At 47.3% G+C, this 15,263-nt stretch overlaps 1 protein-coding gene across 5 annotated transcripts in view; it reads left to right on the forward strand.

Moving 5' to 3' along the window:
• Positions 1–2,302: 2,302 nt before the first annotated feature.
• Positions 2,303–15,263, forward strand: part of Shal (Potassium voltage-gated channel protein Shal) — a 194,161-nt gene continuing 181,200 nt past the window's right edge. For 4 of the 5 annotated variants that reach the window (XM_077631520.1, XM_077631522.1, XM_077631523.1 and 1 more), the window contains exon 1: positions 2,318–3,542. In XM_077631520.1, the coding sequence (XP_077487646.1) occupies positions 2,428–3,542 (1,115 nt within the window). In that variant the 5' untranslated portion in view covers positions 2,318–2,427. Of the gene's footprint in view, positions 3,543–15,263 lie in introns of all 5 variants that reach the window. The other variant, XM_077631521.1, reaches the window with a different exon arrangement.

A 15,263-nucleotide genomic window follows, 5' to 3' on the forward strand; every position in this document is an offset into this window, starting at 1 on the left:
TTTCCGGCGGATGTTAGCGCAAGAAAGGGCGAAGCCCGCACACGTTTGCTCGTGGCGTGCGACCATTTATTTGCACTGTGCCGGCCGTGCGTCAAGACTCAGCCATTGCTTCCAATTGTCTATACGACAAAGCTGAGTAGCCGCTCGCCCGCCAAGACGAAGTAAGGGGCGTGCGTAGATTTTGTTTGCTTCCTTTACCTAACTTCGCTAGACACACTGACGTCTCCACTCGACGCGCCATTGACTTTAGTGCTAACCAGATGTGTGCTTTTTCCCCTTTCTGTGAACATCTGACTTGGCGACGGAAAAGCGATGTCAGTCTAATGAATTTCGTCAAGCATTATTAACCCATTAACACCCGACGTTGCATATATTGATACAGAGCGCAAAAAATGTGAATAATTTTAATTTCTTCCCGCACATCTACTTGAGCTGCTAGCATACTCCAAGTAACGCTATTCTCCAACATATTTATCAACACAAGGCCAAAGTATATGCTGCCATACATGCAGGAGACCGCGAAAAGATAAATTCGCGCAAAAGTTAGCCCCAACGCGAAGCAGCCCAAAATTTATGCGGTCGTAATGCTGCATTCAGAGATGATAGAGCAGTTTTGAATTTTGCACTGGAATTCCTGCATGCGCCTGCGTGCTAGCAAATGGTTTTGTGGACCTCAGGCACTCAGATATTATAAAAGTTAGCTCAAATCAACTAATATGTAATTAATTTTTTCTTAACGAATCTCAAAGTTTTCTCTATTTTTGCAATCTAGAAGGCATTAATGATGAAGTCATGGAAATTCTAAATTTTTGTCTGACGTTTTCAATGCATGGGAATCAGGGGTTAAGGAAGACACCTAATATGCGACACGCACTTGAGTAACGATCACCGTAAGAAGCGGGATATCATGTCTCTGCGCATGCATTTTTTTGCGTTCGCTAAAGCTGATGCCAGAAAAGAGCCATGAATCTTTTGACCTGTGTGAGATACTCTGCATGCTTTGTTTGGCGCAAGCGTTCCTGGCAGTGAATTTTATGTAGTGCTGTGCAGTGCTTTGTCTCTCACTTTCAAGATAACTCTTCGTAAATTTTTCGACTGTGGATTTTTTATTTTTATGTGTCATAGATTATACTTTGACTCTGCCGTGTTTGAAGCAACCTGCCGCATGAGTATAGGTAGTTGCAGGAAATTTTCTGATTTCTACCTCTTACCTCACTAGCAATGTGTGTACAAATTTACGCAGACATGCCTGTCCTATGTAAAACACCAAAGCTCTGTGTTATTAATATCGCAGTCCACAAATATATTGCTCATGGATTAGCGCACAGTTCTCTTTTGTTTTGCAGAGTTTATTGAGAAGAAAAAGTTAATTTCGTTTAAAATGTATCCTGCCCTGCGTTGCTTGTGGCTTACGATTAAAATGTAAACTTTTACTCGCAACTACAAATTCCTAACTTTGACCTAGTGTTTACTGGAACAGCTCTCATGAAATAAATATTATATAAATAATACTCCACTCCTTACCCACCTACCCGTCACTTTCGACCACGCGAAGGTTTTTATTGTAAGAGTTGGGACTTTATATAGTGAACATGCTGGTTGTGTAATGTTTCCTTATTTATTAACAAGCTTCCCGATAAAATGTTCTTGCTTAACACCCGCAATCCTAGTAGTCCTACTTGTAGATCGTGCCACGGTAATTTTTTGCGTCCTTTTGAAATGTCACGCTGTGGTCGGCAGAGAACTGCATTATAAGCCTTCCTGAGTCTGCAGGTCCGGAATTGTAGCCTGTTCATTGAAAATAAATATTTATGATTTATTATTATTAGAACAAGTGCATACCAGATAACACTGACCCCATAAGCACCCCACTCAGACAACGAGCAAGATCTTTCAAGTTGTTACTTTAACTTCCTTTATAAGTCGCATCGAAACAACGGGGCAAGGGCAATGAAAACCGCAAGAAACGAATTTTCCAAGCCAAAGTCGAGTGAACAACCGGGAGACGTTGCAATGCGATGCCAGCATCATGTGCGCCGCGGCGAAGAGTCACGGGACTGCAGTCATCGCCAGCTCGACGTGCGGCGGAGACACCGGCACCACTTGCCGTAATCGGACGGGAAACGGAGGCACCGCGTTCCAGAGGCCCTGCTGCTTGGATCGCGGGGACGCGAGGCAGGCTGCTGTTCGCTTTCCGACGGCGGCCGCCAGAGAGAGGCGGGCGGCGGCGCTGCGGTCGCCTTCGGCGGCGGCGGCGCGGAGGAGCCGGGGGCGCTGGCGCGGCGGCTGCGCGGAGGAGGGGGGCGCATGCGTCGCGCAGAGCCCGCCAGTAGCGGCAAGATGGAGGCCCGGGGCCCCTGCTGCGGCGGCGGCGGCGGCAGCTGCGGCGGCGAAGGAGCGCTGCGCTGAAGAGGCGCCGGCGGCGGCATGGCGTCGGTGGCGGCCTGGCTGCCGTTCGCCCGCGCGGCCGCCATCGGCTGGGTGCCCATCGCCAACAACCCGCTGCCGGCGCCGCCGGTGACGCGCGAGCGGCGGCGGCGCGAGGACGAGAAGTTCACCATCAACGTGAGCGGGCGCCGCTTCGAGACGTGGCGCAACACGGTGGAGAAGTTCCCCGACACGCTACTGGGCTCCAACGAGCGCGAGTTCTTCTTCGACGAGGAGGCGCGCGAGTACTTCTTCGACCGGGACCCGGACATCTTCCGGCACATCCTCAACTACTATCGCACGGGCAAGCTGCACTATCCCAAGCACGAGTGCCTGATGGCCTACGACGAGGAGCTGGCCTTCTTCGGCATCGTGCCGGATGTGATCGGCGACTGCTGCTACGAGGACTACAGGGACAGAAAGCGAGAGAACGCCGAGCGGATGCTGGACGACAAACTGTCCGAGGGGAACGAGCAGGCGCAGCTGGCGCACTCCACCATCCGACAGCGCATGTGGCGCGCCTTCGAGAACCCCCACACGGGCACTGCTGCCCTGGTCTTCTACTACGTCACGGGCTTCTTCATCGCCGTCTCGGTGATGGCCAACGTGGTGGAGACCATCCCCTGCGGACACGACTCTCGCGCGGGCGGGACCCGCTCGTGCGGCGAGAGCTACAAGGTGGCCTTCTTCTGCCTGGACACGGCATGCGTGATGATCTTCACCGCCGAGTACTTGCTGCGGCTGTACGCGGCGCCTAACCGCTGCAAATTCATGCGCTCCGTCATGAGCATCATTGACGTGGTGGCTATCATGCCCTACTACATCGGTCTCGGCATCAAGGACAACGACGACGTGTCCGGCGCGTTCGTCACCCTGCGGGTGTTCCGCGTGTTTCGCATCTTCAAGTTCTCGCGACACTCGCAGGGGCTGCGCATCTTGGGCTACACGCTCAAGAGCTGCGCCTCCGAGCTGGGCTTCCTCGTCTTCTCGCTCGCCATGGCCATCATCATCTTCGCCACGGTCATGTTCTACGCCGAGAAGAACGTCAAGAGTACCACCTTCACCAGTATACCGGCTGCCTTCTGGTACACCATCGTCACCATGACCACCCTCGGGTGAGTGTCCGCCGCCGCGCTCCCCCTGCCGGGAACCGGTGGTGCTGCGCCGTACGCGCTCGCGCTATGCGGGCGGCACGCTTTGCAGGAACGTCTCGACTAATAGCGGCCGCTCGCATTCTGGTCAGCCGCGTCTTGCAAGCACACCATTACGTAGCGGCTAATGAGCTAAATACCGGCAGCCTGCCTGCATTAAGTCATTGCACCTTCACAATGAAAGGCGGCCTGTTTATTTTTCTGCCTTGCTTATGCGAATTTGTCATTGCCATTCCCCTTTCGTTAGACGAGCGGCTGGAGCATGGAAAGACGGTTGCCCCGACAACGGGCCGACGCATACCAGTAAATATCGCACTTCAATAGCCAATTCATTTAGAAGCAGTCTTACTTGTGGTTGTCCAGGTGTGTAAGGTTTTATTATGTGCAACCGATTTACTTTTAGGTTGACAAGTGACTCCGTGTCCTGATAAACCTTCTAAAGAATTGAACAATAAGAGCTCGTAAACTCATGAGAGAAGTATTGACCTATACTTGAACGAGTCGAAATGCCACAGCACCTCAAGGTCAATTCATGCCGGATATTTTGTGGCCAAGCGCGTTAGGCCTTTCGCCGGCACTGTCGTTCTTAACTGCCGCCGGCTGAGCGTGCCCCGTATGAGCTGTGGTACAGCGTTTGCGGCGACTTACGCCGAGCTGGACTACTTTGCTGTCACAAACGTTAATTTCTAGATTAATGCTACCAGTTCGTGCTCCCGTTCTTGAATGTGCTGTTCGATTTTTTGGCTTTTATCACGCACGCATTAGTGATCCGGCTTTTTCTGCACGTTTTGTATCAAATATATGAAGACAAATTATACAGAATCTGTCGTCACTTTATCTTCGGTGTTCAAAGTTTACGCCAGAACAAACACGCATCGTTTGCGATTCTTTCTATACTAGGTTAAAAAGTGCGCTATAGAGTGGTTACCTAGGGACAGAAAAAGGAAGAATGTGTCTGCTGATAATTTATCGTTGCAGTAAACGTGCTTTCTGTGTCACAGAAACGATTGTAGGTTTTCATTCGACGTGTGAATGATACATAACCATGACGCCTCTCCCAACTTCATTTCATTGCAAATATATTGCTTTTTGTTAGCAGACAGTACTGCATAGCTTGATTTGTGGAAGTAAAGAGTTGAGGCTCGTTTCACTTATCGAGCAAAAGGCTTAAATTTTTGAAACATTAGCATTGCTGCGTTGGTGGTAAAAGGTGATGACCAGTACTCCTTTGCAGTTGTTTATTTGAATGATGTACATAACAGTGCTGAGTATTGAACACATGCCTTTATAGCGTTGGTCATAAAGAATGTGATTTGGTCTTTAGGCATTTGTCATGTGCATGTATTCGTTTAATTTCCCTTATTCAAGTCCGATGCTAGGAGATTTAAATTTAGCAGATTTGCTGACCTCACGAAGTACGCGATGAATACGGCTCATTTCGCCAACTGGCAGGAAACAAAACTTTTTATGCAGTTAGGGTCTTCAGATTGTGCCCATGCCGTGCCGCGTTCTTCATCATCTGTCGGACTGCATATGCTACTGGTGTTCTCAAATTTGTTGGAGCATAATAAATCATCTAGTTTACTGCCTAAAAGATAAGAACAGATATGAGACATCATTTAAGGCTTACACGTCGAAACACCACAAATACTTCACCAAACAAATTGCAAGCGCTTACGAAGTCCACCGGAGTTAAATAATTACCAAGGTATAACATTCATGGTTCAGAGCAAGAATTCTCTCGCACACAGTGAACTAGATTGCTGAATCAAATTTTTACGCATTAAAAGAGAGGTGGCATTATTTTAAGTGTGAAGTTTGCGTGAATAAAAACTGTGCTTTGGTCTTTGCGAACTATGCTCCCTGCTGTCCACTGAAGACACAGAGCAGGAATACAGGAGGTTGCTGTTTGTGTTACAGTTTACCTAGAGGTAAACAGGAGCACTCGAAACGCATCCAATGTGTTAAGAGACTTTTCTTTGGATCAGGGCAAGTGATATGGACTGGATGAAGGACTCTTCGCTTTCTGATGCTGAGTTGGTATACTCATTCTCTTTGGATCAGGGCAAGTGATATGGACTGGATGAAGGACTCTTCGCTTTGTGATGCTGAGTTGGTATACTCACCCTCAAATTAATAGAGCGCTGGCATCGCAAAAAAAATCTTGAGGCCTACTTAATTACACGGTGAAAGAAGAAAATGTGATAGAATTATGCCGCCCTCTGTCCCGTCTGCAATGAGTGTCTAATCTAGAAAAGATACATATACTTCAGAAAAAGTTTTTGCGAGTACTATTTAACATGCCTTACAATGCCCACACATCAGACTTATTTCCGAAAGCAAATATAACACCCGTGTTTAACCTTCATCATTACAAGTTAAGTCAAGCTTTCAAACGGGAGGTAAAAGAGAATTTACAGTTCCTTCATGAGTTATCTAATCTCATCAGGAACACACATTCTTACATCACAAGGTGTACGGAACAGTGGGAGGTAGTCACTCCGCGTGCCAATTATTCTACACAAAAGATATCATACACACTACCAACACTTTTAAATTTTTTTCTGAAATCAAGTCTTGATATTTATATAACTGATGTACGAGCTTTCCGTCAACACTTTGTCACTCAATCTTTCTTAAATAATTGAAGAGCGTTTTTCAGGTAATTTGTGTTTTTGCTTTCAAACACAGCCGCCGGTGGTGATTGTGAGACACAACGGCTGCTCTTCAAGAGCTCCCTTAAGGATTATGCGCTGCGCCACGGTAGGCAGGTGGCAACCGCCTTGAATTTAGCAACGGCGGGCAGCTTACTAACAATCCAGTGGGCAGGTTGTGATGACGTTACAAGGTCACGTAAGCTCTCTAGGCCAATCAAAGAATTTCTTGACAGAGAGCAGGTAATTTTTGTGATATGAGAACTAAAATGTTGCCGCAACATTGGATGTCCTTTGGAAGTGAAAATTTGGCGTTGCGCTCTGATTGGTTCTTTTGGGGTCACGTGACCCTGATGGCATTATGAACGAATCATGGAATTTTGAATTTCACGGGGTTCTGTGATCGGGCAGCTGTGGTGGCGTGACCCCAAGACGTCATCAGGGTCACCTGACCCCAATTGTGCAAACAGGAAATTTCGTTACGAAGAAAACGGAAAGTGTATGACAAAAGCTTAAATGCTCTCACATTAATACGCTTTGACCGAGGCACTATAACTACGAATTTCAGTGATCATACACAAGATTTTCAGAAAGCCCCCAAAGCCATATTGTTGGCAATGCTGAATGTGTTCTGGAGAATTATTTGTTGTCTATCGTTGGACGAAACACAGTATGGTGAGAATGAATCAGTCTACAAATGTGACATGCGGGTCACTGGCCAATTCACAATAAAATGAAAATGACGTTTCAGATGTGAGCAAGGATTCAGTATGGAACTCGAAACATCCGTGTTTTTTTAAACTTTGTCAGCAACCCACTCTTCACCTTGTTAAAATTATTCGTACTGATACATACCTCCTCTGTCATCGCGCGCCAGATATTACGTAATTCGATAGCAGCGCTTAGGCACACCACAGAGTTATGTGCTTTATAACGAGTCAGTAGCACGAGGAGTTATTCAAAGTGCGGGATTAAACGGTGGAATTTTTTCTTTTTCGCTATTTCATGAATGTATTGCCGTTTTCTGAACGCATCGGAATGCAGGATGTCATTTGCGCGCAGTTATAATCCCTATGTAATGAACGTTTAGTAGGTGTCGCAAGCGTGTGACGACTGTCCTCAGTATGTTATTTGATGATGACGAAGTACGTTGAAAGCGCTTTAGCTGAGTCTCCAGCCCTTATTCAATATGCTGGCACGTAGCCAGGCATTTTTTTGAGAAGAGGCACAAGGCAATTTCTCATACCTGCCTTGGAAAAAGGCGAAGTTTTACCAAAAAAGGTTCTTGCAGTGGTGCTCTAGCCACAATTTGTTTGCTTTTCAAGCATGATAAATAAAGCATATTTACGAGGACAGGCGTTTACTAGACGTTTTGAAATTCCTATTGTCTGCTTTTGCTTGGTTGTAAATGTTTAGCACTTCATAATTTTTTGGATAAAAATAAAGAACACTACCGGACACGAGGATACTTAACTGAACTGCTCCTTTTCATCACGTATAAAATGTGCGGGTGTAAGAAATAAATAAACGCTCGATATGCGCAGGTTATTGTCAACGAAATATTCTTTGCTCTAAGCGTCCACTGCCATTTCCACGAGTCGCATTTTAATTCTGAATTTGAACAAAGAGTGTCTATACATGGTTATAATAAAAAATTGTTGCATGTTCGTATGTATATGAGCACAGGTCTGCGCGGAGCGTAAAGTTAGGGATATAACTACGGTTTGCTTTTGATTTTCTACGGTTATAGATCCGAAAGCGACTGAGGCTAACAGAGACGCCTTGTGGAGGGCTTAAGATAATTTCGACCTCCTGAGGTTTTTATCGCGCATTGACATCGCACAATACACGCGCGTCTAGCATTTCGTCCCCATCGAAATTCTACCTCCGCAGCTGGGGTCGAACCCGCGTCTATCGGGTCAGCAGTCGAGCACCATATTCGCTGAGCCACCGCAGCGGTTATATAAAGCAATGGGAAGTAAAACGTTTAGGCCTGTTGTAGGACCGCAATGCAACGTCCGTCACAAACGGCATGACAAATTAGAACATAGTTTCACTAAACGTCACTTAAAAGAGCAACGTTCTTTTCCAGCACATACAAAACAAAGAGAACAGTTAAACGCTTGTTGAAATAAAATTTGGCTTGTTCTACCGGCGGAATGCACACCAGGGCATATAATTGAAGTCGTTATTTTCTCTACGGGACCATGGCATAGACACCTAACATGCAGTCTATTTACTGCACGTTCAGTTGACAACAATTGCGTTGAATTATACTGCATGCAATTTGCCTTTCAATTCAACCGGGGGGACGCCATATATTTAATTCCATAAAGAACGACTGCAACCTAGGGCAATTATTCAACTTGTTCAGTTGCCAATTAAAGTATTGCTAAATATGCTCTTCTCACATACAATAAAAGAGTTATATCGTTATGGCTGACGCCACCACTTTTTTGTGTCTTAGACCCATATACTGTCCGGATATTTATTAATTTTGCCAGCGTGTGCCAAAACGAGGGTTCCAGTTATAAAAACAGTGAAAAATACAACACATCAAGCCATGCACAAAACTTTGCAGATATTTAGGCAATTCAGTGCAATTAATAGTATTCAGCATAAAAAAGAATAACTTATCAAAGCATGAATATAACCGATTTTCCTCACGCCGTTCAGGAGCGACAAGAATTTTCCCTAAATAACAATCAACACGGAGTCGTCGCAAACGGAGAAGCATGCATGTGCGCAGGAACGCTTCGAAAAACGCTGCTTTCGTCAATGAGCGGTTGCAAATCGTCCCTTCAAAGCTCTGTGATCTTTTTAGAACCGGTCAAACAGGAGGACTTCTCAGGCAAATGTTTGCCATCATAAATAATCGACCGGCTAGTTCGCTGTAACAGCGTTCACAGCATTTAATAGAGTATCGACGTGCTCCAGCAAAGCTGACGCAGCCGTGCGTGAATCAGAAGCAACGCTTTGAACCAAGGTTTATTTTGAAGAGCTGTGGCTCCTCTGGCGTCAATTCAAACTGCTCTGAACCGTGCTTTGAATGTTTGCCGTAAATCGCGAGGTATAGAAACGGGTATTGTGAGAAAAGTACGATTTTTAATTCCAGCGAAATGTAGTGATCGGCCAATGGCTGGCGGAGCTGAACTCGGCATCTTAGCCTTACCCCGGCATGAGTAATGCCTAGTTGTGACATGCGACTAAGTCGAACTGAGGATTGTAGCAGGCATTGCTCTCATCCTCAAGCCGCCTGTAGTATTCGGTGCTTTTTCGTAAGGCTGTCCGGTACGCATTTGTATTAACTGCGCCAAATAACAGTCATCAAAATCTATGTTCGCTGAACACTAGCTGCCTGCCGGTACCCATAGTCATCATTGTTCACTCACTGTGTGAGTCAATCATTTGAGCATTTAAAGCACATTGACCCAACGGATACGTTTAGACCAGGTCATGAGCCGCCGCGGTGGCTCAGTGGTTAGGGTGCTTGGCCGCTGACCCGAAGGACGTCGGTTCGATCCCGGCTTCGGCGGTCGCATGTCGATGGAGGCGAAATACTAGAGGACCCGTATACTTTAAAGAACCCCAGATGGTTCAACGGCGTTTTTCATAGCCTGACTTGATTTGGGAAGTTAAACCTTATAAGTCATAAGCCATAAACCAGGTCATAGTGACCTACGTAAAACCGAAAGTTGAGCCCCCCCTTTTTTTTGCGTCGTACTGTCCGTCCTTCGTGTTCCCTTCGCGGCATTTTTTTTTTCATCGTAGTAGCCTGTTTCAACTGAACGGGGAAATTTTGGGCCCCAGCTTAGGATCGTATTAATCATGCGAACCTAAGGTAAAGAGGACAAAGGATATCGAGTTCCATTCACAAACAAGAAAAAAAACGCGGCTAGATTTTTCGAATGAAAGCTGCGACAAAAAATTGGGGGCCTTCTTAACCACATCCTTTAAGAAGAAAATGCGATAGCATTTAGGTTGCCTGCTATGGTGTCTACAATGAGTGTCTAACGCTCTTACGATTTTCCCACCAAAATGCCATTTGGAACCGGTTCCATTGTTCTTAAATTGCATGCAGGAGTCATCACTTTATAAAATGTTTTTATACCTTTTGTTATATTATCAAATGATATTATACTAATCCGGAACACGAATGCGCATTAATTCATCCACTAATCTCCACTAATATACATGAATACTTTTTCCGGGGTGCGTCTACCTCTATATTTTGGGGTCCTCAGATTTCCAAATTTGGTGGTTCTTTATGATTGGTTCACTGGTGGTCACATGGTGTTGATGACATCACGACCATCTCAATCACATTCATAGACGTTGAGGAGTCCTGCTACCACTACTGGCACAGTGGGGCAGCGATTAGGCAATGCGCCAGTACCCCGGCAGGTGGCTGTTTCAAACACAGCCACTGGTGGGGCTTGTGAGAGACCACGGCTCCTCTTCCTGAGCTCCCGTAAGGATCATGCGCAGCACCACGGTAGGCAAATGGCAACTGCCGTGAATTTAGCAACGGTGGGCAGTTTGCTTACAGTCCGATGGGCAGGTTGTGATGACGTCACAAGGTCACGTGAGCTCTCTCAACCAATCGGAGAATTTCGTGGCACAGAATCCGGAAATTTTTTGTGAGACGACAACCTAAGTGCTATCACATTAATTAAAGAAAATATTTACCCTTGCTCACTACAGAAATTTTGAAAAGCGCAAGATTGCTTATAAAGTTTTTCTGAAAATGGCGCGTTTTAAAAACGAAACAATGCTACTAATTCTCAATAAGCGCCATTTTTGGTGAATGAAGGGCATTAGAAAACGGTTTGGAACACTGCTTGCAACAATCTTATAATTTTCATTTATTTGGCGCACAAAAGATCTCTCCTGCCAGGGGCAGATTGAAGAGGGGGGAAGTCGGCCCCCCTCCCCCCGATGCGAGAAATTTTGCGTAGGAAAAACTATGCTGAAGCCCATTTTTTCCACCAAAAAGTGCAAAAAAATGGTTAAAATGGGACGGCCTCTTCCCCTCCTTCCCCCCCTTTCCAAGAGCGACCCATAAATCCGCCCTTCGTGTCATCGGTCGCCGCATTGGTGTGAGAGTTTGTATAAAGGTAGTTTGAGACGGATGCTGCGCGCATACGTGCACGGATGAGTGTGTGTGAGCATGCATGCGTGTGTGTTTAACCGAAACGCGTACGGGTGTGCCGTTGGCGCGTCGTGGAAAAACGGGAATAATTCCCCCAGGGGAAAGAGGGGAGGGGGAGACGATCCCGGAACAGGGAGAAGCGAGTGAATTTCTCGGGAAAGAATAACACGAAGAATAAGAGGAGGGTCAGCTTGCTCCCTTTTCGGCGGTGCATCACTCTCCCGACGGCGCCCCTTTCCCCTCGATGCCGAAGGATGGGGATGAACAGCAGGCGGGGGAGAGGAAGAAGGTTGGTTCGGAGATGAGGGAAGACGCTTCTTTCTCCTCGAGGGAAAAACGATCCGCTTTTGCCGCCGGCAGGCGGTGCGTTCACACGAGAAGCTGTCCGGCGGCGTGCTCCAGCGTGCGTCTTTTGTTTCGCCAATCCTTTATTCATTTATTCGCGCGCGGGAGAGGTCCGGCGCCGCGGTAGTGGTTAATGTGCTCAGCGCTGCGAGCCGGTCTTCCCGCTGTGCTTATCCTCTCTCCGTCTCTGTGCCGGGGCTGTCTCGTCTTCATCGTCCCCTGGAGCTTCCTTTTCTTTGCTCACACAACGCGTACGGGTGCCGCGTTGTGTGCGGGGGAGGAGAAAGAGGAGGTGGAGGAGGAGGAGAGGCCGACAACTCGCGTCGTCTCCTGGCCGCCTGCCCCTGCTACTTCTTTCACGCGACGACCACCCGCTGTTGTTGTTTTGAGAGGTAGCAGCGGCGTTTCACACCGCACGGGAACCGTGGGGGGTGGCGCGTTCTTCTACTCCCTTCGCTCTCTCTCTCTCTTTCTCTCTTTGGCGTCGATCTGCGCTCTTCATTTCTATCTTTTTTCTTCTTCTTTCTTGCTTCCTCTTCTGTTACTGAGATTTTTGTATTGCCCTATCCGGGCAGCAGCAGTACGTCCTCGCGGGCTCCATTTTCTCGCGCGACGGTTGACCCGCGGCAACCTCGACGCTGCATCTTCTTCTTGGGACCCCCCCCTGTCAGCAACGCCTCCAGATGACTACCCCGCATCACCTCCCTCCCCCCTCTCTCTCTCTTTCCTCTTCCAGTGCTTTTCCCGAACACGCCTTCATGTCCTTTTTCCATCGTGCACTCGGTGTTTGTATGGACGTGTTCGCGCGATTCAGCGAGTATGCGCTGTTTCGCGCTGCTTGCCTTCCTATTTCTTTTTTCCCTCCTGTCTTGCCTTCCCGGAGAGCAACGGCGTGATTCTTCTCCGCCTCTTCTTTTTCCCCATCCTCCCGGCTGACCCTCGGCTAAGAGCCATCTAAGCCGAGACGCCGTGGGAGACAGAAAATGGAGACGGAGCTGTTGGCCCTCAAGGCTCGCCCTCTGCAGGCGAATGCCAGCACTCTTCTTCCGCGGGGCTCGTGGCGTGCGATCCATTCGCGAACATCGCGATCCGAGTATTGCTCCCGTGTAGCGAAGGGACAGCGCTGCTGTGCTTCCTTTATTGCGGTTTTTTTCCCCTTTGCTGATCTGCGGTTAAGGTGCTCCTCGCTGACCGGCCAGCGCTGTCTTAGATCATAAGCGTAATCTTATCAATAATATAAAAAATTGAATTGAGGGCCATATTTATTTTAAAATACTGCTGTTCTATTCATTAACTGCGAAAGGAGTGGGTTACAACACAATATAGACTAATAAAAAAGTAAGACGTGTAAGTGCAGCAGGAAATTTCACACATGAGCAGCACGCGGTGAAAATGACAACAAAATTAAAACAGTATCTCGCAAAATGTTATACGCTTACCTGTGCACGTTAACGCTTCTGAATGAGATAGAAAGTTGTAATGGTAATGAGTGAATGTTATTGGGTAAAGTGGTATTGAGTGTACGTACTGGTAGGCAAAGTGCAGTGGGCTACCTAACAACCTTCACGTACACTCACGTGGAGGAGGCAAACAGTGCCTGTTACCAGATGTCATCGCGACTACATACGTTACATGTACCAGCACTTCATCACGCTTAAACATTTGACATACCCAACCGTACGCGGAAATCGTTACACAGCCATGGTAAACACTATAATCACGGCTCACAAAAGAACAGGGTACCAAAGTCAGCAAACAATTCCGCAGCTAGACTTACCTGCTTAGTGCATGAATCAGCTAAAGCTGTTATAGCTTCGGTTTAGCATGTAGCCCCGAATTCTGCGATGGAACCACCCTCACATAGCTCATTCCTCCACCCCAGTCATAATCTCCTCCTTCCATGGTAGCCACCGTCGTCTTGATTCTTCCGTGACAGCCAACTTCCGGATGGGCATTCCTCATCTCTCGTCATAACTTCCCAAGTCACTAGGCCAACTGTCAACCTCCACCCCCTCTTTCTCCTCCCTTTCGCACTTTCACTCTTCCTCATCTCCCTTAAAAGTGCAGAGGGAGATTTACCTCCCTACACTGCCACCTTCCCACCGTGGCGGGTTGCGTCTTTTTAACTGAATTAAAATAAACTAAATACAATTAGTTTCCTATTTAATTAAATATTTACGGCTCAAGCTGTAAATTTCTTGGTATAATGCAGAGCTATATGTCTAAACCAAAGCCATAACAACTTTCGCTGTAAAAAAGTACAGCGTGTCCACGAACCTTTATCCCAAAGCCTGCTTCAACCAGGCGCGTTTCAGGTCGTTGCGCAAGGGCGCTTACTGACGTCAGGAGCGAGGAAAAGGACTGCAACATGTGAGCTAACAGCCAGGCACCTGGCGCGATATTTATTGGCGTGACACGTTACCGGGCAATAGGTATACGCGTTCTCCGCAGCCACTTCCCTCCTTCCCGGTAGGTTTCGCAAGGCGTTCGTTATGCACCGCCTTGCCCAGGCCGAATTTCGCTCGGCAGCGCTCGGCAAGGCGCCTGGCGCGATGCTGAGGCGTCGCTCTCCGATCTTGCTTTCACCACTGCGGTGGCTTCTGTGCATTTTGCACGCGCTTTAGCCAGCCTGCTCGTTAGCGTCTCTCGTTAATTAGAGTCTCGGGCCGCCCGGGCCTTGCTTGTCTCATGCCCTTTCGTATAAATTTCTTTTTTTTTTCAGTCACCCTCGCTATCTGTCAACTTTTCGCACCGGTATCTACTCTGCTTTCTTGTCCTTTTTATATTTTTGCCATAGTTTCGTTTTCACGCGTTCTTGTGGAGGGGCTTGTTTCGCCATGGCTTAGGCGGTCTGCTTTCCAAAACCGAAGCAGGTAATCCTTCTCCGCCTGCTGGCCTAACGGTGCAAAATTGCCTTTTTTTCTAGGAGAGCTTTAGATGCTTGGGCGTGCATTCGGGTTTCCAGATTAGCGAAAACGCCCGAGGTCGTTGCCGAGCTAAACCATGCTCCAGGGAGCCGGGAATATCCTTCCGTGGAAAAAGCGTACAAGGCGCGAACTTTTCAGGATAATTAAAACCAGGATTAGGCAACGAGGGAAAGCCTAGTACTGACTATTATATCAATTTACTTCCCTCTCCTGAATAACATTATAAACAATTATTGTTATCTTTTGCGACATTTCTTGGCAACGCGAAGTGATATTTTTTGTGAAAACAGCGCGTTCTTAGAACGGAGCAGTAGAAGTGGTAACGCTCGGACAATACGGCGCTGTGATTTCTTCCTTCTGCTCTGTGCTGTGTAAACGCTGTTTTCACCAAAAAAAGATCATGCACCAACCCGCCCCTCCGCTGACGTTGTTAAAGCGCAGTACCTTTCGTGGTGTTTCAAGCTCGCCATAAAGACGAAGCGTGCACATGCGAGTTCACCAGATAGGTGTGATAGTTGAGGAGTAAATATACAAAAATGCACACTCAACGAACACAATGCCTCGCGTTTTTTTTCTTTCATTGGACGCTGTAGAAGGATGGTGATGA

The sequence above is a fragment of the Amblyomma americanum genome, chromosome 7, assembly GCF_052857255.1.
Source record: "Amblyomma americanum isolate KBUSLIRL-KWMA chromosome 7, ASM5285725v1, whole genome shotgun sequence".
NCBI classification, from domain to species: Eukaryota; Metazoa; Arthropoda; class Arachnida; order Ixodida; family Ixodidae; genus Amblyomma; species Amblyomma americanum.